At 49.6% G+C, this 25,357-nt stretch overlaps 1 protein-coding gene across 8 annotated transcripts in view; it reads left to right on the top strand.

Moving 5' to 3' along the window:
• Window positions 1-1,705: 1,705 nt before the first annotated feature.
• Window positions 1,706-25,357, top strand: part of RAB44 (RAB44, member RAS oncogene family) — a 32,887-nt gene continuing 9,235 nt past the window's right edge. For 7 of the 8 annotated variants that reach the window (XM_036097266.2, XM_036097259.2, XM_036097279.2 and 4 more), the window contains exons 1-9: window positions 1,706-1,808; window positions 6,930-7,147; window positions 16,860-16,971; window positions 17,972-18,146; window positions 19,452-19,598; window positions 20,269-20,359; window positions 20,751-20,846; window positions 22,726-22,913; window positions 23,461-24,926. In XM_036097266.2, the coding sequence (XP_035953159.1) occupies window positions 6,941-7,147; window positions 16,860-16,971; window positions 17,972-18,146; window positions 19,452-19,598; window positions 20,269-20,359; window positions 20,751-20,846; window positions 22,726-22,913; window positions 23,461-24,926 (2,482 nt within the window). In that variant the 5' untranslated portion in view covers window positions 1,706-1,808; window positions 6,930-6,940. Of the gene's footprint in view, window positions 1,809-6,929; window positions 7,148-16,859; window positions 16,972-17,971; window positions 18,147-19,451; window positions 19,599-20,268; window positions 20,360-20,750; window positions 20,847-22,725; window positions 22,914-23,460; window positions 24,927-25,357 lie in introns of those variants that run through there. The other variant, XM_078055405.1, reaches the window with a different exon arrangement.

The raw sequence follows: 25,357 nt of genomic DNA, 5'->3' as shown, positions 1-25,357 counted from the left end.
CATATTAGGTGCTCAATAAATATTTTTGAATAAAAAAATCAATGCCTTATTTAATTCAATAAAGCTATAGAAACTCTCTGAGTATTAATTTCCTCAGCTGTGAAAATGGGGTAAAAAGGATGGTTCGTTGGGAGAATATATATTAATTTAGAAATTAAATTTATTAAATTTTTTTAAGGTTTTTTAATTTATTTGACAAAGAGAGATACAGCGAGAGAGGGAACACAAGTAGGGGGAGTGGGCGAGGGAGAAGCAGGCTTCCTGCTGAGCAGAGAGCCTGATGCGGGACTCGATCCCAGGACCCCGGGATCATAACCTGAGCCGAAGGCAGATGCTTAACGACTGAGCCACCCAGGCGCCCCTAAATTTATTAAATTTTAAAACTTTTTGTTTTGAAATAATTTCAGACACATAGAAAAGCTGCAAAAATAGTAAAATAATTCCCATATACCCTTCACCAATAGTCCCTACATGTGAACATTTTACCACACTTCCTACATCATTATCTCTCTGAATATGTACAAATTATTTTTACATTTATTTTTGAGTGGATAATGTGTAAAGATGGTACAAAATAAACAGTGGAACCTAAACTTCCCTCCTTCTCTATCCCACTTCTCTCCAGCCCAACTGCTACCAGTTTCTTGTATATTCGTCAGAAATATTTGGTGCATTTACAGCCATATATGAAAGCACATGTATTTATAGAGCATAAATTTCATCCACACACTTTTTTTTCTTCATGCAAAGCATACTAGACTCACTGTTCTAGCACCTTGCTTTTTTTTTTTTTTTTAAAGTAATCTCCACACCCAATATGGGGCTCGAACTTACAACCCTGAGATCAAGAGTCCTACAGTCTGCTGACTGAGCCAGCCAGGTGCCCCTGTACCTGGCCTTTTTGTTTTTTTTTTTTAAGATTTTATTTATTTATTTGAGAGAGAGAAATAGAATAAGTAGGGGGAGGGGCAAAGGGAAAGAATCTCAAGCAGACTCCCCACCAAACGTGGAGCCCAGTGAGACCCGATTCCATGACCCGTGAGATCATGACCTAAGCAGAAACCAAGAGTCTGACGCTTAACTGACTGAGCCACCCAGTCGTCCCTGAAATGCCACTTTTAACATACATGAAATTCCCATATGTACTTGAGTCTATTCCTGTCAATTCTGTTCCATTGATTCATCCTTGTATATTCATGCACGGGTACCACACTCTTCTGGTGGTTGTACCTCTACAGTATATTTTGGTATTAAGTTAGACTATTCTCTAAAAGATGATTTGGATGTAGGCCTGCCCTGGTTTTCCTCACCGTCTGAGGTCGAGGACGTGAGGGAAGGCACGGTGTGCAGTTACCCAGGACAGTCCATATACCCAGCTTTAGCCAGAACCGTGCCTATCAACGCTCTGGCTGAGATAAGACATAGCATCATGCTGGCAACCAGAGCCTCGGGTCCAAGTTCTGGTTTTACCCCTGAGAGCTGAGTGACCTTGACCAGCCCATCTTGCCCTTCAGAGCCTCTGCTTACAAGGACCTCCCTCCCATTTCTAGCAGTCTCCAGTTTAAGAGTCTAGGGTGAGGGGTCTGGGGAGTACCAGGCAAGATTACGAAAGGACACCCAGTGCTCACTTCTACAGGAAGTCCCATAGATAACACAGGAGATTGGCTTGTTGGGGAACGGAAAGAGTGATTAAGCAAGAGACAAAACTGTTAACAGTTCCAGAGCTCGTGGGCTCCTGGGGGCAGCGGTTGCCTCATCAGCAGGTCCAGGAGGCCAGGACTGTGCGCACGACGGGGAGCCTTTGAGAGGTGGGAGCCACCTGGAGTTGCGATGTTTCTTTTCTTTGGAGGGGGTGAGGATGGGAGAAGGAGCAGTCTGGGTCTCCACCTGGCTCTTATGACCAGGGTACAAAGGTCTGAGCCCTCTTTTTTCGAGAGTTTGGAGCTCCCTGCATGGTCTCATGAGGGCACTTGGGCAGGGGACTGGGATAGATTGCCTACCTTAAATGGCCGTGTGACCTTGGGCAAGTCACCTGGCTTCTCAGAGCCTTGGTTTTTCTATCGAGTTGGTGAGGGGAAGAGAGGGTAACTAGGCTGGAGCAAGGCACTGGGTGGTCTCTCAGACCCACCAACTTGGACAATTTGGGTTCAGTGACCATAGCTATTACTTGCAGTTATTGAAGTAAGTGGAGTGAAGAGCAGACCCAGTTCCTTGTCCCTTTGGTGAGAGAATGAAGGAATTGGGGGAAACCTAGCACAGCTGCCCCCTACCCCATTTTTCTTATGTGGCTCTCCCCTCCTTCCCTGACCCAAAGCCTGTGGTGTCTGCTCCCCTAACCCAATCCCCCAGTGGGGAGCTGATTCTTACAGTGGCCTGGGAGGAGGATCCATTTGCTCTCAAGTTTGGCTTCCAACTTTGTATGATTTCTTGGGCGAGGAATGTGGGGAGACGTGGGAGTGCTGAGGGTGCGAATGTGTGTTCCTGGTCACGAGGGGCTTCTGACTGTTAAGGGCGTGAGGTCGCCGTGATCCAGCGAGGGGAATGTGGCAGAGGAGGGGGGTGCCCCCGCCAGCTGACCCCGAGGGGCGTTGTTGTGAGTGACTCTGAAGGTGGCGCCTGGGTGGCTCAGTCGTTAAGCGTCTGCCTTCGGCTCAGGTCATGATCCCAGGGTCCTGGGATTGAGCCCCGCATCGGGCTCCCTGCTCTGCGGGAAGCCTGCTTCTCCCTCTCCCACTCTGCCTGCTTGTGTTCCCTCTCTCTCTCTCTCTCTCTGTCAAATAAGTGAGTGACTCTGAGTGGGCAGGGACCTCCATACATGCGAACGATCTGTGAGGAAGGTCCTGTCAGACCCGTGAGCGCGTGGTCGGTGGTGGGAGCCGCTGAGGAGGGAGTGTGTGCGTGTGTGTGCGTGTGCGTGGGTGTGCGCACGTGTGTGTGTGCGTGTGTGTGAGCACCCGTGTACACGCACGTGAGGAGTGACTGAGGATGTCCCCACTATCTCTGGGTAGTCATGCTTGGCCGTGAAAGGGGTGCAGACTACTTTTAGGGTGTGCTATGAGGCCATGAAGGGGGAGTTCGCCATCCCCGACGGATGGTGGTTATACTTTGAGGCAGTGCTCGGGGTAGGGCACGGGCTGCCTTTCCACCCCAGGCCTCCTGGGTGGCCTCCAGGGAGGGAAGGACTGATCGCTGAGGCTGTGGCAGGGCAGGAGCTGGTGAGGTGTCCAGAGGATGCTCTCTTCTTCCTTCCTTCCTCCCTCCCTCCCTCCCTCCCTCCCTTCCTTTTAGAGAGAGAGAGAGAGCGAGCAGGGGAGGAGCAGGGGAGCAGAGAGAGATAATATCAAGCAGACTCCCCGCTGAGCGCAGAGCCTGATGATCTCACGACCCTGAGATCATGACCTGAGCCGAAACCAAGAGCCGAACCCTCAACCGAATGAGCCACCCAGGCGCCCCAGAAGGTGCTCCTTTCTTATGAAACGCCAGGGGACTGTTGGAAATGTGCTGTGGAAGTGCAGCCCGACGAGGAACTCCCTGAAAGCCATGTCAAAAACATCCCATATCCTGGGATATGGCCACAGGGAATGTACTTTTAATTTCCTTTACTTGTGGGAGCCTGGCAGACTTAGTGACGTGGCACCCATATCATTATAAACTCTTCTCCCAAGGCTTCAGTTCTAGAAGCTTCTGCACTGAGAATCTTATCTTGCTGCCTCTTGTATGTTATCTTCAACGGAAGTACATGTGCAACTTGAGTTTCTAAGTCTTTTTCTTTTTTTTAAAGATTTTATTTATTTATTTGACAGAGAGAGGGAGAGCACAAGCAGGGGGAGGGCCAGAGGGAGAGGGAGACGCAGGCTCCCCACTCAGCGGGGAGCCCCATGCGGGGCTCGATCCCAGGACCCTGGGACCATGACCTGAGCTGAAGGCAGATGCTTCACCGACTGAGCCACCCAGGCATCCCGAGTTTCCAAGTCTTACACCGACAAGCAAAGCTGGCCCACTCCACCCTGCTCCAGAAGCCTTTGTCCCACGCATGCTCTGTCTGGCATTCCACACAGGGGCCTTCAGCCACCAAGGAGGTACCTCTCCAGGAAGTGGTTTTGGGGCACGGCTTGGGCAGGCCTCTGCATCTCAGAGCCTCCCTCGGTTTCCTCACAGGTCCAGTGGGAGGAAATAGTATCTATACAGTACTCAGTTTTGCTGAAGCTCCAATGGAATTTCGCGCCCCCCCACCCCCTGCCATGTGGTCACCACTATTGTCAATGCCACCTTTATCCAGCAGCCACTGTGGGCTGGGCATAGCTGTGGACGCTTCATGTGTGTTATATAGTCAACCAGGGTTTGTAGAACGCCAACTGTATGCAGGGCACTGTTCTAGGCATTTGGTAATTAGAGCAGTAAACGAAAGAGTATACTTTCAACTCACGTGAAGCTGACATTTCAGTAAGAAGCGGTGGAAAATTTACCAGCTAAATAAAACACTATCCTGAGAACATGACACGTGCTAAGAGAAAGCAAAGCCAGAAAGGGAGGTGGGCCATGCTAGGAATGGGAGGTGGTGTTTCAACTTGAATGATCGGGTCCAATCCTCACAGCAACCTTCGGGGGTAGATACCAGTCCCACGTTCCAGTAAGGAAGCTGAGACACGGGAACGTTAAGTGACTTGCCCAAGGTCACACAGCTTGCAAGCGGCAGGCCTGGGAGAGACAGAGGTCTGTCTGACTCAGAGCAGTGTGACTGGAAGTCACTTCCTCTCTTGGGCCTCCTTTTCCACATCTGTGAATCAAGATGGTGGGATGGACTGCCGGGAAGAAGGCACACCTCTTCCTAATTCACCTGAGGGAACCAGTGCGTTGTGGCAGGAGGGCTCACCACTGTGCCAGCCTTCAGCTGGTCCTCAGTAAATGCTTGTCACCCGAGCGCATGCTAGATCTTGGGAACGGTTTGGGCAGAAGACTGTCTTCTTGGCAGAGGTATGCTGTACTGCTGACTGTTCTTTGAGGGGGAAAAAGCCCCGATTTGTAGTGTTTGCTGGCTCATGTGGTGTAAATAGTCCCGCGGTGGCTGATCCCAAGCCACTGGGCTAGGAAGAAATGTGCGCAATTGGCTTTTGCAAAGCCCCTCAGATCTGGCTCTGCAGCTTTCATCTATGATCTTAAAACTGCATCTGGGGGCGCCTGAGTGGCTCAGTCGGTTAAGCGTCTGCCTTCAGCTCAGCTCATGGTACCAAGGTCCTGGAATCGAGTCCCACATCTGGCTCTCTGCTCAGCAGGGGGCTTGCTTCTCCCTCTCCCTCTTACCCCACCCCTTCGCTCGTGCTCTCACTCTGTCATAAATAAATAAATAAATAAATAAATAAATAAATAAATAAAATCTTAAAAAAAAAACAAACCTGCATCTGAAACAGACTTGGACGGCCCCAAGAGAGAGACAAAGAGACAGCAAGATGTAGAGAAACAGATGGAGTGATAAAACACACAGGAAGAAAGAGAGAGAAAGACTGGCGGAGAGAGAGAGACTCGACTTCACTTTAAAGTTTGGGGATCTCCGCAGGCTGAGGAATTGATTTATTCAAGTCTATGCAGCCAATGCCAGAGAACTGGCCCGAGGGGAGGCTGGACCAGTGGTGCCAGAGCCCTTGAAGAAGCCCATCACCCCTCCACTCAGCCTTTCTGTGACCTTTAACCTCAGCGGAGAAAGCTCAGAGGGGTCTTCTTGTTCCTGCTGTCTCATGCTGCACATGTTCCTTTGTGCATGCTGTTCACTGCTTCTAAATCCTACCTGCCTTCTTTAGAGCTTGGCTCCAGTCCTGTGGCCTGCAGGAAGCTGCCTGCCCGTGTGCACATTAGGCCCCTCCCACCGCATACAGTTGTATATACCCCATGCTTATTTCCCCCGGGGCAGGCCCAGACTGTACCCCCTCCAGACTCCAGCCTCCCTTTGTTCTGTCCTTGGGGTCTCACCTAGACAAATCCTTATCCATCAGAATCCTTATCAATTGACTGACCTAAGACTTTCTGTGAGAGTTGGGAGGACTCCAATTCGTGAATTGGACAACCCTTACATGAGCACCTACTGTGTGTCAAGGAGTGGGGAGCAATGTGGACCAAGGCGCACAGTGACACCCATAGGGGGAGCCCAGAGCATCATGGGGCCACAGCCTAGGGGGCACTGGACCCTGCTTGAAGCATGGGGATGGTTGCAGGGAAGGCTTCTTGGAGGACGCAGCCTCGAAGGTGAGGGAGGAAGAGGCATCAACTAGGTGGGGGATAAGAGAGTCGGGGAAGTTGGGACAAAGGGAGCAAGGTGGGAGAAGATCTGATATTCCAGGCGTGGAAATGGTTCAGCAGGCTTGACAGACTGAGGGTGTGGGAGGGAGAGGGCTGAAGCAGGTGCAAGGCCATGAGAGCTAACTGATTCCCTGGTGCGTGTGACCAAGGAGCAGTGAGATGGTGTTGAGAAAAAAAAGATTGAAGATTAGGTGAGACAGAGGAAGGAGGCAACAGTGGAGGGATCACTCAAGGTGAGATGCGAGGGAATGAGCTGGAGGAGTAGCAAGAGAGACAGCTCAGACGGCCAGACCCTGGACAACCCTGTGTCCCCACCCCCGCCTCAAAACAGAACCGATCCTGCACGGGGCTCTTTTATATAACGGCCAGAGAAGACTTTTGACAAGCAAAGATCTAAAAGAGATGAGGGCACACGGATAACTCGAGGGAAAAGCATTCCAGGCAGAAGGAACAGAAAGGGCAAAGGCCTTATGCTGGAGGCCAGGGGGTGGGGGAGGGTCACGAGGTCCGAGAGGCCAGCTGGCGTCCAATCAGCTTCATCAGCCGTGGTGTGTTTTCTCCAGGAGCCACGGGAGGGTTTTCAGCAGAGTGACTGGGTGCAGCAGCCCGGTACCACCTCACCATTCCTCTGTCCCCAGGCCAAAGCAGCATGGAGAGTGGACAGAGAGTGCCCCGGAAAGGCCGCAGGCTGGGCTCCAGCCGCCGGCGGCAGATGCGAGAACCAGCTGACGGCCAGGATGCCCCTGTGGCCCCAGAGCCAGAGTCCTTGTCCTCCCCGGAGGCTGCAGAGCTGCAACGCTTTTTCCAGGACTGTGGAGCCAAGGAGAGGGGCTTCGTCACCCGTGAGGACCTGGCGGTGAGTCCAAGCCCCTAGCTCATCCCCCGAATCCCTTTTCTGGAGCCTCCTGAGACTTCCTATCCCATAAAGCAGGGCAGGCCTGCTCTTTTCCCTTTCTCCCATCCAAAATTTGTTCTCAGAGAGGAACTCCCACGCACCCTTGGTGGGAATGCACATGGCGCAGCCGCTGTGGCAAACGGTATGGAGATTCCTCAGAAAATTTGAAATGGAAATATCATGCAATCCAATAATTCCACTACTGGGTATTTACCCAAAGAAAACAAAAACACTAACTCAAAAAGATACATGCAGCCCTATGTTCATTGCTGTGTTATTTACTATAGCCAAGAAATGGAAGCAACCTGGTGTCTGTTGATATGGACTGAATGAATGAATAAGGAAGATGTAGTTTATATACACGATGGAATATTACTCAGCCACGGAAAAGAATGAGGTCTTCTCATCTGTGACAACATGGATGGACCTAGAGGGTATTATGTGATGTGAAATAAGTCAGACAGAGAAAGACAATTCTGTATGATTTCACTTAGATGCAGAATCAAAAAACAAAACAACCAAACAAAAAAAAAGCAGGAACAGACCCATAAATACATAGAACAAATTGGTGGTTGCCAGAGAGGAGGTGAGTGGAAGGGCAGGTGAAATGGGTGAAGGGAAGTGGGGGATACAGGCTTCTGGTTATGGAATGAGTAAGTCATGGGGATGAAAGGTACAGTACAAGGAATATAGGCAAGGGTATTGTAATAGTGTTGTATGGTGTACCTACACTTGTGAGCACAACATAACGTATAGACTTGTCAAATCACTATGTTGTACACCTGGAACTAATGTAACATTGTGTGTCAACGATACTTCAATTAAAAATCAATTAACTAGGAGTGCCTGGGTGGCTCAGTTGGTTAAGCGTCCGACTCTTGGTTTCAGCTCAGGTCATGACCTCAGGTTCTGAGATTGAGCCCCACGTCGGGCTCTGTGCTGAGCATGGAGCCTGCTTAAAATTCTCTCTCCCTCTCTCTCTCTCTATGTTCCCCTCCCCCATTCTCTTTGCCTCTCTAAAAAAACCCCAATTAGTTAATTAAACAAAAATATAAAGATCAGTAGGCAAAAAGCATAGTTTACATACAAGTGTTTGTATGCAAATAAATGTTCTCTGTGTTAAATGAGAAGCACACATGTTTTCTGAGGCAAATAAATAAATATAATAAAATTTGCCCTCAGAAAAGGTAAGGAATTTGTTTATACTAATGTGTAAATGGCTGATAAGGTGTTATGTGTTCCACTCTTTCAGAAACATTTGCATTTTAACATAGGAAAGGACTTTAAACCAAAGATGGAACTTGCAAGTGATACAATTCTAGGCCCATGGAGCAGGGAAGTTTATCCTGGGGAGCAGTCAGAGTCCTGGAAATCAAACCATGTCAACGACTAGAAACGTCAATGACACATAAGATCAGCCATGGTTGTGTGTTCCAGTAAGGAGTCTTGGGCTCTGGCCCAGACCAACACTGACCAGTTTATCTTTGGCTTTTCCTCATTCTCTGCAAAGGGGTCTATGTAGGTTGCTGGAGTCTCCCTGGGACGACTGTCTCCTCCGGATACTGCTCCATGCTCCAGACTTTGTCCTGCCCCCATCAAAACTGACCTTTCCTGTGGTCTGTCCTTGGGGCCACAACAAGGTACCAATGGCCGAAGTTGAAATAGAATTTTCAGGGGCACCTGACTGACTCAGTCAGTGGAGCGTGTGACTCTTGATCTCAGGGGTGGTGAGTTCAAGTCCCACGTTGGGCATAGAGATCACTTAAAAATAAATAAATAAATAAATAAATAAATAAGAATGATTTTTCTCAGAGGGGCCTTCACCAACTCCCTCAATATGTGTATATATATATCTTATATATATCCCTCAATATATATATTTTATGTGTATATATATAAATTTTTCATTTTTTAAAAAGATTTTATTTATTGTTAGAGAGAGAGCACAAGCAGGGGGAGCGGCAGGCAGAGGGAGAAGCAGGCTTCCGCGGAGCAGGGAGCCTGATGCGGGGCTCGATCTCAGGACCCTGGGATTATGACCTGAGCCGAAGGCAGACACTTAACTGACTGAGCCACCCAGGCATCCCTATATATAATTTTCAAAAGGGTAAAAAAGTAAATATAAAATCAAGTAAATATAAAATCAACACTTATCAAAGGTCTTATAATTAATTATTATTACTAATTAATGAAGAAACCAGTAAGATGTCACAACTGACTCAAAAGCCTGTGAGAAGCTAGGATACAGTATTTAAAGGCAATCTGACAAGAGAGTGTTAGGATAAGATTGCTGAGTTCAATTTTTAAAATGGCTGATGTCCAACAGGCCGTAAATCTTTGGGGTTATCTGTTGTACTAGACAAAAATTATTTTCATCTCTCCCGGGCAAAAATCTGCAAGTTAACAAGTAACTTCAGCAAGTCTGGGACTTTGAATTAAAGATAAACAATGAGATGGACTGGGTGCATTCCTCTAGTCTAGACAATGCTTGAAAGGACATGCTCTCTACCTTTTGGCCCGGTTTCCAGGTTTCCAATTATTCAGATAATTTTCTGTGATGATAAATAATCTCCCAAGTATATTCCTGATACGGAAAAGCCTATTCTCATTCCACCTATTTCCATCCACGCAGCAAGGGTGTAAATGAAACGTGGGCATCCTTGAGGTTGCTCAGCAAATCTAGACTTTGAAAACATGAAGCCATTTTAGCTTCTGTCCAGAAGTTTTCATACAAAATCTTAGATTTCAAACCTCCATTATTTGCTCTTCTACCCAGAGTGAATGTCTGTCCCAGTTTGTCTGGGACTGGAAGGATGCCTGGGTTGTGGGACTTCCAGTGTTAACACTGGGAATGTCTCGGGCAAACTGGGTCAAGTTGGCCACCCTATTTCTATCTTCAGGCCAGGAAACTAAACCCAAGACTCTCTCTTCACCAGCTTTCACCTGCAGCCCCTATAAATGCAAGGGGTTTCCTTTCTTCTTGAGAGTCCCAATTTTTCAAGGTCTCTCTCTTGCCCGGAAGCGGCCTTCCTTATCAGCTGGTTCCAGGCCAGGTCGCTGGGAGGGTTTTGCAGACATTGGGGCCATGGCTGTTTCTTACAGTAGACTTGTCACATCTGATTAGTGAGAATCATTCTCCAACATGACCCTCTGGTTACATAATGATTCATCCAACTATATCCCAGCAAAAAAGGAGGACAGATTCTTATTGAATCTGTATCAATCATTATATCACCAGAGAAAGTCAGGAGGTCCAGTAAAAGTGTCAGTTTCTGAATCAGGAGGGGGTCAGTGAGATTCAGATAACATTTATAGTGTTTGACTTCAGTTTACAAAAGCAGTAATCTACTAAACCGAAGGTTAGACAGGGCTCGAGAAGACGGAGAAAAAACTTCCTCATTAGATCCATAAAGATAGAACAATAAAAAATAATACCAATTATATTCCCAACAAATAACCACAACTCCATTTCCTTGAACCATTCATTCAGTTCTATGTTATTAATTCCTGTTCTGCTGGATCTTGAGTGAGCGGGCCACTTCTGGACTCAGGAGTCCTGGAAATTGTCAGTCTGCCAGCTTTGGCTGAAGGTCCGCTAGCGTCGGCTCAGAAACCTAGTATCCAGGGGAAGCATCAGTAGCTCATAGAACCGGGTCCAGTCCTTTTCCACAAGGCGTTGGGTCTGTCCTTGGTGGCCCGCAGCTCTTAACTGAGACTTCAGGCCAGGGTAGGAAAGAAGGAACGTTTTTGCTAATGAGACTGAAAAGCTGTGGTTATTTATTACATAACTAATAATATCAGAGTGGAAGAGAGTAAAGTTCTCTGTTGGGATACAGCACATAACTATTTTGTAGGGTTTGATCAGTGTTTCCTCTGAAGATAAGCACATATCATGGATCAGCAAATGCACTGAGCAATCTCCAGGGCCTTCCCATAAAGCATGCAATTTCTGAAATATTTATATGAATCGCATTTTACCTATGGAAACTTAGCCTAGGAAAGCCTGAACATCTCTTCTGATTTGACGGTTCTTCCCATGATGTTTTTCTTTAACCCAAACCATATATATCATATGTATTTATACATATGTAACTATATATATATATGTAGATACATATATATAGATAGATAGATAGATAGATAGATAGATAGATAGATAGATGCTTTTTAAAAAATTTAACCTCCACTCTCCTAACCCAAGCCTATCAGATTTTGTTACAGGCTAAATCCTCAGTTTTTATTTTCATCTATATGCAACAAATATTGCAAGATTTCTCTTTATTGATAATAATCAACTCATCTATTAAGAGCGGTGCTAAACATAACTGTGTTAATTAATCTTTTTATCATATTAATCAATCTTAATGAACTTTTAAAATACTTCATAAGTTATCTATATTGCCCAAAAGAAGGATTTGAAGAATTTCCTTATGATTTTTGAAAATTATTTTTTCACATATTTTTTATTGCATCATAATTGACATAATATTATATTCGTTTCAGGTATACAATGTAATGATTTGATATCTGTATGTGTTGCAAAATGATCACCACAATAAGTCTAGTTAATAGTCATCACCATACAGTTACAAAATTTTTTTTCTTGTGATGAGAACTTTCAAGATCTACTCTCCTAGCTACTTTCAAAGATGCAATTCAGTATTATTAACCATTGTCACCATGCTGTACATTATATCCCCATGACTTATTCATTTTATAACTGGAAATTGTACTTTTTTTGACATCCCTCCAATCCCTGCCTCAGGCAACTACCAATATGTTCTCTGTATTCATGAGCTCAGTTTTTCGGTTTATTGGTTGGTTGGTTGGTTGATTTTAGATTCCACATATAAGTGAGCTCATTCAGTATTTCTTTTTTTCTTTTTTTTTTTAAATTTTATTATGTTAGTAACCATACATTACATCATTAGTTTTTGATGTAGTGTTCCATGATTCATTGTTTGCGTAAGTATTTATCTTTTTCTGTCTGACATAACTCACTTAACATAGTGTCCTCAAGGTCCATCCACGTTGTTGCAAATGGTAAGATTTCATTCTTTTATATGGCTGAATAATGTCTCATCACACGCATACACACACCATATCTTTATCCGTTCATCCATCTATGAACATTTAGGTTCTTTCTATGCCTTAGCTATTATAAATAATGCTGCAGAAAACATGGCAGTACAGATATCTTTTCGTATTAGTGTTTTTGTTATCTTCGGATAAATATCTAGAAGTGGGATTGCTGGATCCCTAGGGGAGTTCTATTTTTAATTTTTTTAGCAACAGCCATACTGTTTTCCAGAGTGGCTGCACCACTTTACATTCCCACCAACAGTGCACGAGGGTTCCCTTTTCTCCACATTCTTGCCAACACTTGTTACTTCTTGCCCATCCTGCTCTTATAACAATGGTGAAGTATTTAATAAATACAGAGAAGGATATCCTAAAATTTTATTATTTTTTCCCAACATTTAGGATCTTATATTGGGAAAGCAAAATCAGAAGAGCTATCAGAGAAGATTTTGGCCACTAGATTAAGATAGGATCAAAGGAGCCTGAGAAATAGCACTTGGGTACCTATTGAATCGAAGTGACAATAAAATAAAATATTTTGAGATAAACACAGAAGGTAACATGATTACAAGGATATTTAGCTCTTTCATAAGAGAGGTGCCTTAGATTTTTAATTTCTTTTTTTACTTGAAAACATGATCAAGCCAAAATAAAGTAGAGAAATTTATTCTGTTGACAATATGGAATCATTTATCTGGGCAGTTTACACAGAAGATAAATAGTAGCTTCTTTTTAACTCTTGCTAAGAGCTCTGTGACCAATTTACCATTTTAATAGAGATACAGCTGAATTCTAGTGTTGCATTAATATAACATGTGGCAGTAAAAGTTTCACAACTTTAAAAAATTATTTATTTTTAAGCCCATCAAAACTGAGCCAGATTTGGCGCTTGGCAAAATGTTAACCTATTTCATAGCTTATTTTCAGACTTAGGTCTTATAAATCAAGGCAACTAAAATTCCCTTTCAGCAAACCCTCTACAACTGTCTGTATCCAATTCAGGTTTGCATTTTCATCCCTTTTCATGTTCTGGAACAATCAGACACTTAAGACAAAACCACTTTCTTATTCTTTGGAAAGTCAGAATGTGTCCCATTTTCCTTGCAGACACAGCTGTATCTCTCTGTCCCTGTTGGTCCTAGTGTAGTTTCAAACATCCGTAGTGATTGTAACTTGTAACCAAAGTAACTAACCTCTATTTCACAGAAAGAGCTGGGCTGCAAACAAGTGAGCACCGTCTGTGTTATTCAAGCATTTCAGTAGACTTAGCAAAGCTCACAAACAGGCATAACACAACATTTTACAGCCACACATATCCCTTGCAAAAGTTTTAAAAAATTGTCATAAAAGGGCCACCTGGGTGGCTCAGTCAGTTAAGCATCTGCCTTCAACTCAGGCCATGATCCCAGGGTCCTGGGATCGAGCCCCACATCAAGGCCCGCATCGGGCGCCCTGCTCGGCGGAAGGCCTGCTTCTCCTTCTCCCTCTGCCCCTCCCCCCCACTCGTGCTCTGCCCCCCAAATAAATAAATAAATAATCTTTAAAAAATTGTCATAAAATATACATAACATGAAATTTGCCATTTTAAGCATTTTTATGTGTAGAGCTCAGTGGCATTAGGTACATTTCACAATGTTGTGCAACGATCACCACCGCCTATTTCCAGATCTTCTTCATCTTCCCCAACTGAAACTCTGTCCCAGTTAAACACTAATTGCCATTCTCCTTTCTCCCCATCCCCCAGAAACCCCCATTCTCCTTTCTGTCTCTATGAATTTGATCACTCTACATCCCTCGTATAAGTGGGAAAATATATTTGTCTTTTTGTGACCGGCTTCTTTTACTTAGTATGATGTCCTTAACATTCATTCATACTATAGCAGGGGTCAGAACTGCCTTCCTTTTTAAGGCTGAACAATATTCCACTGTATGCATAGACCACATTTTGTCTTTCTGTTCATCCTTCAGTAGACATTTGAGTTGCTTCCATCCTTTGGCTACTGTGAATAGTGCTGCTATGAACTTGGGTGTACAAATATCTACTTGAGTCTTGAGTCTCTGCTTTGCCATGTACAACTACTTAAAGTGGCAAGAATGGGGGCGCCTGGGTGGCTCAGATGGTTAAGCTTTGGACTCCTGGTTTCGGCTCTGGTGAGGATATCAGGGTCATGAGATCAAGCCCTGGGTCAGACTCAGGGCTAGGTGGGGAGTCTGCTTGGGATTCTTTCTGTCTCTCTCCCTCTGTCCCTCTCTCCACCCCATCTGCTCTCTGTCTCTCAAATAAACAAATAAATCTTTAAAAAAATAAGGTGGCAAGAATGAATTCACTCATTAACATGGCCCAAAGTTATAGCTGCTCTCTTGCATGTAAAAATAAGAAGTAAAAGGATATAAACTTAAAATTATGCTTAGCAATCACTGTTTCAGTTTTTCTCAGAAATTGTCCAGGTAGCCAAAAATTATTTATTAATTAATATTAATTCACATTTTTAAAGTTACCTAAGGATCTTGGAACTGTGTAACGAATCAATGTAGTTGAACACAATTTTACATTTTTCTTATCTTAAAACATTATGTAAGGATAATGTTGGCTTATTTGATCAGTAAGACAAAACCAGAAGTGTAAGAAATTCAGATTAAATAGTTTCTTCACATAAAACAAATCCAGATCTTATAAAAAGTAGAATGTTTAATTGTATTATAATTAACTATATATAGTTAATATAAAGCAAAGAAAACACTGATAGCTATTATTTGCATTTTATAAACAAAATTAAACCAATCTAATTTATCTAAAGATTTACATTAATTATGTTAACCTGGCTCCTCAAAAGTTTTCTGAGCTGGCAATTTCTCATAAGAGGGATTTTTTCTTTTAAAGTTTAGCACATTTAAAGCATTAGAAGTTCAGTTTCTTTATTTTATGTGATTTGGGGGAACATTAAATTTATATAAGCACTTATTTGTCTCTACAAACCAATCAACACAGAACCCCTGTAAGAGACACAGTACTCAAGTCATTAATACCCTCCAGATGTAGAAAAGTATTTCATACTCACAGAAGAGTTAAAGGCTTTTCTGAATTACAGATGTGTAGACACACAGATACACAGACCCAGTGGCTTCATACCCTCAGTTCCAGGCCACAGGTCAAAAGTAAACACAGACACACAAAACTCACCAGTCCAGATCTCAAAGAGTTGTTCTTCCTAGTGAGCACAAAACGCTTCACCAATTTGGAGCACACATGGAAAAACCACCACCCCCACCAACAACAAAGATCAGCAAATCAGATTTTTGGTTGCCTCTCAACCAACAGCACTAGGTCTCCATCATGCATCCCACAGAGATCACCTACGGCCAGTCCATAAAATGGAATTCCCCAACATTGCTGCCACCAAAAATGAAAACACAGAATCAGCAAGAAAAAAAAAAAAAAGACAAACAACAAAATAAACAGCAAACCTAAAGTTCTGTCACACATGGGATTCTCTCCAAGAGCCAAGGGAGGAGGTGCTTGGGTTTCCCACAGCCCACGAGGGGCCCTGCTTCAGCACCCATGTTACTTGGTTCTGATGGCTGAGTTTACTGGGGCGTCTCCATGAAATGTCCAAAACTCTTTTTTTTAAAGATTTTATTTTATTGATTTATTTGACAAAGAGAGTGAGAGCCCAAGCAGGGGGAGCGGTAGAAGGAGAGGGAGAAGCAGACTCCCTGCTGAGCAGGGAGCCCGATGTGGGACTTGATCCCCAGACCCCGGAATCATGACCTGAGCCGAAGGCAGACACTTAGCCAACTGAGCCACCCAGGCGCCCCTCCAAAACTCTTAAGTATAATTTTCAAAAAGATAACATCATGACCCTTGGGCAAAAATAAAATAAATCCCTCTCAAAGATTTTATTTAGCTCATTAACGAGAGATACCATGAATGGTTGAAAGAGCATTTAAAAAAAATGGATAACAAAAAGTGTTAGACCGAGATGGCTGAGTTAGATTTTTTCAAAGCTGGTTAATGTACAACAGGCCATAAATCTTTGAGGTTATCTGTTCCAGCAGACAAAAATTATTTACATCTCTCCTGGACAAAATCTACAAGTTAATAGGTGACTTCATTTAGTCTGGGACTTCCAGTCTGTCCCAGGGGATGAAATGAATGAAGTACATTCCCATAGTCCAGACGATGCTTGGGTAAACTTTGCCCCCATGGAATGCTGTAAGAGTGTGCTGTCCACCTTTTGGACTTATTCTCAAATTTCAGATAATTTTTTGGGATACCGATAAACACATCCTGGGGAGGATTAGCTACTGTCCTTTATTAGGATCCTAAAGGGATGAGACTCAGAAGAGTTAAGTTCTGGTGTTGGATGGAGGAAGGGGAAAGGTGCGGAGGGAGTTCAGGGCCCTGCTGAGAGGGCCATCTTGGGGGGGGTCCCGGAGCTTCCAGGGTAGGCCCTGGGTCAGCTTGGGGCTGGGACTCCAAAGTTGGGGAGAGGGGAGGTAGGGGTGTCTGAAGACAAACACCTCTCTTTTTTGGAGGGTGGCCCAGAGTCCTCCCCAGTGGGAACAGTGCCAACTTACCTCTTCCTTGCAGGTGGCCAAGTTCAGCTTCCTGGGCAGTGCGGAGGAGCTGGAGATGATCTTTGACTGGGTGGATGTGGAGCAGAAGGGACGCCTCTCCCTGGAAGAATTCAGCTCTGGGTTCAGTATGTCTGTCCTGGGAGGGTCTCTGGGGACTTGCCGCCCAGCCAGGCACCCCATGCAGTGTACCCAGTACGGGGAGGTTGGGCAGACAGGAAAGGCAACAGGGCACCTCCACAACGCCCCGAGAGCAGTTCAGGGCATGGATGATGATTGTACTGGAGATGGGCATACTAAGCCTGTGTGGGCAGGCAGTTGGTTTAAGACGGGGCTGGGCCTTAAGACTAGCCCAGGAGACCCACTCGCTTCCTTTACAACTAGCAAGAGCAGTTCATTGGCTGGGGGGGCAGGGCTCCTCTTAGCAGCCCCCTCCTCCAGGGAGACCTCCAGGCTTACTTTCTGATGCCTTACTTGTCTTCTCCCCAGCAAAAGGCTCCCTTGAACAAGAGGTTAAGCAAGCCCCACTCTTGAGACCACAAGCTTTGTTTCTGCCTGAGAAAGGTCACATTCTGGCTTTGGTGAAGGGAATTCCAGGCCCCAGGGAGCAGCAGAGGGTGATATTTAGTGGTTGGGGGCTTCCTGGGCCCTTTGCCCTGCTTTGGGGAGGGCCACTCCAAAGTCGGCTTCTCAAGACAGGCCCAAAAGGACCTAAAAAGGCCAAGGTCAGCAGGGCACAATATTCCCACTGATCTTCTCAATGCGGGTTGACCTGCCCGCCCAGGGAATGGAAGGTGTGATGTCCTTGCTGAGACCCTGCAAAGCACAGCTCAGGCTTAAATGTCTGCAAAGCCATCCAGAGTTCTCAGGTCTGCCGAGTCTCCAAAAGTTTGGGGGACAACGGAGAGGGAGGCAAGGAATCTGCATTTACAGCTCATAAAATGGGCAGAATGTCAACCTTGAGTAGATTCCCAAGGATGATATGACGAATGTATGAACGTGACCCTGTATATATGTGACCAACACAGATATAATTATTTCCCCAAGGGCTGGAGCAGGGCCAGATGGGAGATCAGGGGGCTGAGCCCCACCCCACTCTGCTGCCTTTTGTCCCCCTCTGTCCCCCAGAGAACATCTTTGGCTCCAGCTTGAGCACCCACAGGCTCCACAGAAAGAGGCCACTGTCCTCCAAGAGAGAATCTGCAGCCACCAGCTTCCCAGTGCTGGAGGAGGCTGACCCTGAGGAGAAGGAGGCGTTCCTTGCCTTCATCCAGCAGCTGGGGGCAGGCCACTTACTTCCGGAGTAAGGCCAGCGCTGCGTGTGGAGGGGTGTGGGGGGGTGGGGGGCAGGGGCAGGCAGTGGGGCGGTCAGTGGGGGCGGAGGACTCGCCTGGACACAGTGCCGAGGTGGGAGGCCACCAAGTAGAGCTGGGTGCAAATCCTGGTTTGGCCACGTGTTAGCTGTTGACCATGGGCAAGGGGCCTAACCTTTGACATCTGTCTTCCAGCTGCAGTGTGATCGTAGGGACAGTTATGAGATTAAATGGAGCCCGTGTGGAGAGTGTCTTTGTGAGGAGTCCCTCCCACCCCCACCCGCTCTCTCCCCGTCCTGCCCTATATGATTGCTCCGCAGGATTAGCGGGTTGGGGTATCAGTCTCCCAAGGGCACTCACGTTCTTAAAAACACAACTGCCTGAAGGGGCCTTTCTTAACCGAAAAAGAGGGTCCCCCAGTGGAGTGATTCAGGTACAACGATGCCCTGGGTTGGGCAGGTTTGGAGGCAGGGAGGGCATTTCCTCCAAACTGTCTCAGGCTCTGGGCTCATGGGGTTCACTCAGGCCCAGAGAAAGGGGACCCCTGCCTATAAATGCCCCTCTCACACCCCTCCAGGGCCCCCCGGGTCTCTTAGAGCCAGCGAGGGACTCACCCTTGCCTGTGGTCCCTACAGGCTCTGTGAGGACAAGCTCTCAGAGGGTGGGGCCGAGTGTCGTAGGGCTCGCCGGGCAGGACTTAGGGTACGGCTGGGGGGCGGGTGTGGTGGGGAACCAGTTACCCACTTGGCAGCTTGGCCTGGGCTCAGCCCTCTGGCATCTGTCTTCATGACTTAATGAAATCCAGGTGAAAGCAGTATTAATTGAGTGCCAGCCATGTGCCAGGCCCCAAGCTGGGGCTGTCACTGGGCATGTCTCATTCTGCAACGACCTTACCGTACCGGGCAGGTATCCGCCTCCTCATTGTACAAAGAAGCCCAGAGAGGGCATGGGAGTTGCCAAAGGTCACACAGCTACCGAGTGGGAGAAGAGAGAAGGCAGATGGCAGCCCTGGGTCGTCAGGCTCCCAATTCCTCCACCCCACCCCACCCCGTGCCATAATTCATCACCAAAGCATGGAGAGGCAAAGTGCTGTGGGGGTTCAGGAAGGGAGAGGGCACATCTGGGAAAGGTTCCTGGAGGAGGCGGCAAGCGGAGTTGTACCCTGTAGGGCATAAACAGATTTCTGTGGCCCAGGTGCCCAAGTCTCTTGGAGTGTTGCCTTAAAATGGAGAAGTGGGCCCCCCTGCTTCTGGGTCCCACCTCATACCTCATGTCTGGCTGTCCCCCTTCCCCAGGCAGGCGGACATCTGGCAGCTGTGGGGGAAGCTGCGGCAAGAGGAGCCCCAGGAGGCAGGCAACCTGGAGGGCTTTCTGGCCAGGATGAGCAGCCGCCTGCAGGAGGCGCGGGCTGACAAGGAGGTTCTGGAGCTGACCCTGAGGAAGTGAGTGGGGCCGGGGTTGGGGGGGCGGCCACCTGGTGTCTGGCATGGAGTATGTGCTCCTTACATTTTAGCTGAACGTGAGGGGAATTCCCTCAGTTCCAGAAGCCTGGAGCCCAGGGGTCCATGGCAGACCTGGGAGCCGGTGGGTGGAGCTGAGCTGGAAGAAGGGATGGCTTAGGGGACCTGTTGAAGAGGACAGAGACGGGCCTTGAGTGGGAGTGGGAATGGCCAGTGCGTCTCGGCGCAGGGCCACTGTGGCCCCCACCTCCGGGGGCATTGCTCATGTAGATCACAAAGCATGCGGCGACCCCGGGGTGGGCGTGGACAGAGCCCTGCCCCGGGGTCTGGGTTTGGGGGTGGGGGATGGAGACAGCGGGAAGTGGGGACAGGGTGATGGGGCAATTGGGACCATGGGACGGGGCCACGGGAACCAATATCTTGGTGAGGGTTACGGGAGTCAGCATGATGGGATCAGGATGACCAATGTCAAGGGCATATGCATCAGGGGCTGTTGTTGGGATGACTGCTCTCAGGGTGACAGGGGTCAGTGACCACTGGCAGAGTGAGGTGAGCAGCGGGATGGACTCCAAACACAGGCCCAGACCACCCCTGCCAGCAGCAGGGTCCCCGGGCGCTCACCCGCTGCCCAGCCCGCCCCCTCCCCTTCCAGGCGGGACTCCGACCACCACCGAGAGGTCCAGCAGCTCTATGAGGAGATGGAGCAGCAGATCCGCCGGGAGAAGCAGCAGCTGCAGGCCGAGGTGGCCTCCCCTGGCAGCCCGCCCTTGACCCCGGCCCTGGGCCCCTCTGCTGGCTGAGTAGTGGGTCCGGGCACTGGCCAGTGCGGGACAGCAGGAGGCCGCTGGGGGAAGGCCCTCTCACCCCCTGCCCAGCTGGCATTCCTCAGAGAGACGTGGGGGGAGCGCTGGGCCTCAGCCCCCTGCCCATCTCGGCCAGGTCTCGCTCTCTGGGCCTCCATCTTGGTGCCACATCTTGGCCTGAGCCAGGGAAGCTGTCCTGAGATCTGGCCTTGCCGGGGCATCCCAGACCCTGTGCCCCAGGCCTGGGTGGAGGTGGAGTGTGGGGAGGGCTGGCCCGGCCTTGCGGGGACTAAGTCAGCAGCTCAGGGGCTGAAACCTCTCTGCTCCCCAGAGCGACTCCCGGGACCTGGCCTTCAGCTCCCAGATGCAGGAGGTCTTGGAGGCCAAGGAGCGCGAATTTCAACGGCTGACGGAGGGCCAGAGGGAGGTGAGTAAGAGCACTTGCCTGGGAGCCCAATTTCTGAGAATTTGCACACTCTGACACCCATCTTCTGAGAATTCATGGGGGTGGTTGGGCCCCCTTTTCTGAGATGAGGCCAGGGAGTGCAGAGGGACCGCCGGGAAAATCCAGGTTCAAATCCCTGCTGTTCCAATTAAGAGCCATGCAAATCTGAGGCAATAACTTTGCTTGTCTTGGCCTTAGTTTCTCCATCTGTAAAATGGGACTAGCCACATCTATTGCATCTCCTAGGCTAGTTGGGTCAAATGACGTAATGAAGGGGAAAGCACATTGAAACGGGAAGGCACTGGGCAAACATGAGGTCCCAGTGTCGGAGAGGCTTAGTGATAAGGTGGTGTTCAACTCTTGTCTCCACTGTCAACTGGGTGACCTGGGGCAGGTTTTTAAGCTATCTGAGACTTGGTTTCCTCATCAGAGAATCGGAGATCAGAACCCTTGCCCTAGAAGGCTGCTGGGATGACTAGAGATACCATGTTTGAGGGCCTAGCGTGGTGCCTGGCACAAAGTAGGTGCTTTACCCATCACAACTGTTACTGTCTCTGAATCTGACCTAGCTCCCTGCTGCCCCGACACCCCAGGTCTTGTAGCCCATAGTCACTGCCAGTTGGCTTTGTGGCTAAGTCTTTGGGTCTGAGACCCTGCCCCGCCATCTCTCCCTTTCTCAACTCCCAGACCACTGACCTTAGTTCCACCATGTGGTGGAACCAGGGCAACCAGCTTTCCTTCAGCACTGGACAAGGTTCCCGGAGCCTTTTCCACCGTTGCCTTGCCTGGCTCCGTCACCTGGTCTCAGCTTTCCAACACGGGCTGATTTCCAGATGCCTCTGCAGCAGCTGCTCCTTGGAAATTGAGGCTGGCCCCATCAGCCAAGGGAGGAGATTGGCCTTTCCACATGGGGCCATTTCGTCCTGTCCCCCGTGGACGTGAAGCCTCTCCCCCCGAGGTCATTCTTTCCCTCACCCGGCGATTATTTGTGGTGTGTCCTCTAGTGCCTGGCACTGTTCTCGGTCCTGAGGAACGTGACAGACACAAACCCCTGCCCACGGAGTTATAACCTTAGTCAGGAAGAGGGATGATAAACAAAGTAAGCCAGTAAAATCTATAACATGCTGGAGAGTGAAGGTGCTAAGGAGAATGAAGGGAAGCAGGGCAGGGGGCTAGAGGGTTTTGACAGGGGAATCCAGGAAGGCCTCACTGAGTTGCTGACATTGGAGTAAAGGCCTGAAGGAGACGAGGAGTGGGCCGTGTGGTACCTGGGGAAGGGCTGTCCAGGTGGAGAGAACAGTGAGTGCAAAGGCCCTGAGGCGGGTGTGTGCCGTGAAGGTTCCAGGAGCAGCGAGGAGACCCGTGGGCTGGAGCAGACCGAGGAAGGGGAGAGTAGTGGGAGAGGAGGGCAGAGACCTCATGAGGTGGGAGGGACTGAGCAGGGCACTGGATGCCACTGTGAGGGCTTCACCTTCCCTGCTGAGTGCTCACACCTCGCTCCATCCCCGAGTCCTGTGCCTTGCTGTTGGCTCCGGAGCTCCCCGTGGACCAGATGGGGTTCAGAGACAAGCAATCAGGGCAGCGCTCTGGGCAGAGGAGGGTGTGATCCCGTCTACATGTTGGGCCCTTGTGGTTCTGGCAGTTCGTGTGTCTTACCCAGTTCCTTCAATTCCAATGTCTCTCCCGGATGGCAGGTAACGGAGCTAATTAGGCCAACAAGGGGTAAGCCCCCGCCCAATCCTTTGTTGAAGCTGGGTCTCCAGGAGCCTGGAGTCGAGGCCCCATGGTGGCCTGCGGAGGCTGGTCGTTGCCCTGGAGGACACCCGGGCTTCCCTCCTCCTCACATTTCCACCTCCCGCAGCTGGAGGCCCAGCTGCAGCACCTCAGTGGCACCCGCCAGGAGGCCAACTCAGAGAACCAGCAGCTTCGGGACACGGAGCGTGAGCTGGCTGGGCGGCTGGAGGAGGCGCAGGGGCAGCTGCAGGCGACCAGGGGGCGTCTGAGCGCCGCCAGGGGCCACGCGTCCTGGCAGGTAGAGGAGGAACCCAGGCAAGTAGCTGCCGCCCTGGGCCGAGGTGGGGAGCAGGGCTTCCCGAAAACGGGGGAGGGAGGCTCTGAGTTCTCTGAGGCCCTGGTCAGCACGCAGAACACGCCCAGAGTTTCCCTCCTTAAACTTCACAACAATCCTGCCAGGCCGACATGCTCAGGCCCACTTCTCAGACCAGGGAACTAAGGCACAGAGAGGGGGAAAGTCATGTGCCCAATCCCACAACTGGGATTCAAACACACACACACACACACACACACACACACACGCACACAGTCTAGCGTGGTAATGGATCCCAGGCAGACACTCACTCTACCTGTTATAGCTCATAGAAGTGGGATGGACCAGAAAGGTCAGGGAAGGCTTCCTGGAGGAGGTGAGGCTTCACATAGGCCCTGAAAGATGGGCAGGATTGGATGAAGGGGAGGAATGGGGGTGCACGCAGGGTGAGAAGGACTGCCTGAGCAGAGACTGGGGAAAGGGGTCAACTGTGAGGTCTTACCGATTGGGAGAGATTCCTCTGACCTTAGCTTCCTAAACCCTTCCTAGTGTCCCCAGAGCAGGTGACGAGAAGGCTCTAGACGTCCAGGCAGTCTCCTCCGAGGAGGCTACCCTGCCCCGACTGTTTGGGGAGGAGGATGACTGGGACCAGCTCCTAAGCGACTTCAACACCTCCTCGCGCAGAGCCCTGCAGCTCTCCTGGAGCCCACCTCCAACCCCGAGGACCCCTTCAGGCCCCCAGACACCCCAAGTAGTCAGGCCGATCTCCATCTCAGAGCCACATGCTTTGCTGCTTGGTCAGGAGGCACCTTCAGATCTGGCTGGGGCCCCAAGGAGCCCCACTGGGGTGCCCTCCGGGGCCAAGGAAGGGAAAGGAGTGGGCCCGGACGAGCAGGACAGCAGACCAGAGCAGCCTGTCCAGCCTCGCAGCCTGGAACCTAAGGAGGAGTCAGGGCCTGGCCCCGAGGCCCTCTCCCACTGGAGTTTCCCAGGGGCCCCAACTGAGGAGTCAGGGAGCCTGGTGTCAGCTGCCCTCAAAATGCTTGTTCCTTTGGAGGATGCACCCCCTCCCCAGGTGATCTCCCCCCCTCCCCAGGCCCCAGCTGCGCCCAGTGAAGCACTCCAGGCCTCACAACCAGATGACAAGAGCCCCGGGCCTGGGCCTGTCCCAGACAAGCAGCCCAGGCAGAGCGAGGCCCTCTATCAGGACCTGCACGTCCCTGGGCCTGAGCCAGGACTGGGGTCCCCAGGAGCCCGAGCCCTCACACTAGGGCCGGCTGGGCCCTCCCAGGATCTGGAGCCTGTGGGTCAGCCTCCCACAGAGGGATTGGAGCAGGGCCAGCTGGGCCCGGGTGTGCAGGAGGGCCCTCCTGGGGGGCCAAGAAAAGCTCATGGCCAGGTCCTTGGGCCAGATGGGCTGCCTGCCCTTTCCCACGAGCATCTGGAAGAAGAGCCCAGGGTGGAGGAAAGGAAACAGGTGGGCCAAGGAGGGCAAGACCTCAGTTCAGAGCAGTCAAGTGAGGCTCATGGCCTGAAAGCTGGGCATTCAGAACTCCCCCAGCGAGATCATCTGCCTGCTCCTCTCCCGTGTGACACACCACGGGCTGAGGCTGAAGCAGAAGCTCCTAGCACACGGCCACCTCCCCTGGACTCTTGCCAGGAGGGTGCTCAGCCTGGGGGTGGAGCAGGGCCCCAGGAGCACACACAGAGCCCCCCCACCATGGTTGAGCTGGAAGCCCAACCCACGGCCTCACCTACTACTGCTCGTGCAGAAGAACAAGGCTCCCTTCGATCCAGGGAGCCCACGGCAGATCACAGGCCTCCAGACCCAGGGACTGACTCCAGGGAGGCTGCACCGACCTCATCCCCAGGGTCCCCCAGCGCCAGCGAGCCTCCCGCCGACCCTGATTACCTCTTCCATGTCATCTTCCTGGGAGACTCAAACGTGGGCAAAACCTCCTTCCTGCACCTGCTGCACCAGAGCTCCTTCGCCACCGGGCTGACAGCTACCGTGGGTAAGGGCCCACCCGGGGAGCGAGGCTGCGGAGGTGGGGGAGAGCCAGGGCCCGGCGCCCAGGAGCCGGAGGGGGGCCGCAGAGAGCCATCTCCCGGGGAAGCTGCAGGTTCTGTCCTGGCCACAGCCCCTGCATTAGACTTTATTTTATATGGGCATAATCTTACTATTTTACTAATTATCTCTAATTATAGGTAATTTGCTTTGCTGCATTGATCTGATTAGCTTATAATGCGCCACATCAACAAAGCACCCTGCAATTTAGGTGCCAGAGCTGGTTGCTAGTGAAAACAAGCAAGTCCCCACCCACATGGCTTGTGGGCAGGCCAATGCAGGGTCCTTGTTGGCTGCCTTTGTTCACGATTAGCCCCAGCCCCGGCAGCCAAGCTCTGGCAGGAAGTTGCCTTGGGCAAGTTGAGTATTTTACACAGA

The sequence above is a fragment of the Halichoerus grypus genome, chromosome 9 (genome assembly GCF_964656455.1).
Source record: "Halichoerus grypus chromosome 9, mHalGry1.hap1.1, whole genome shotgun sequence".
Lineage (NCBI taxonomy): Eukaryota > Metazoa > Chordata > Mammalia > Carnivora > Phocidae > Halichoerus > Halichoerus grypus.
The sequence above is the reverse complement of the archived record's forward strand: the minus strand, read 5'-3'. Positions and strand labels throughout refer to the sequence as shown.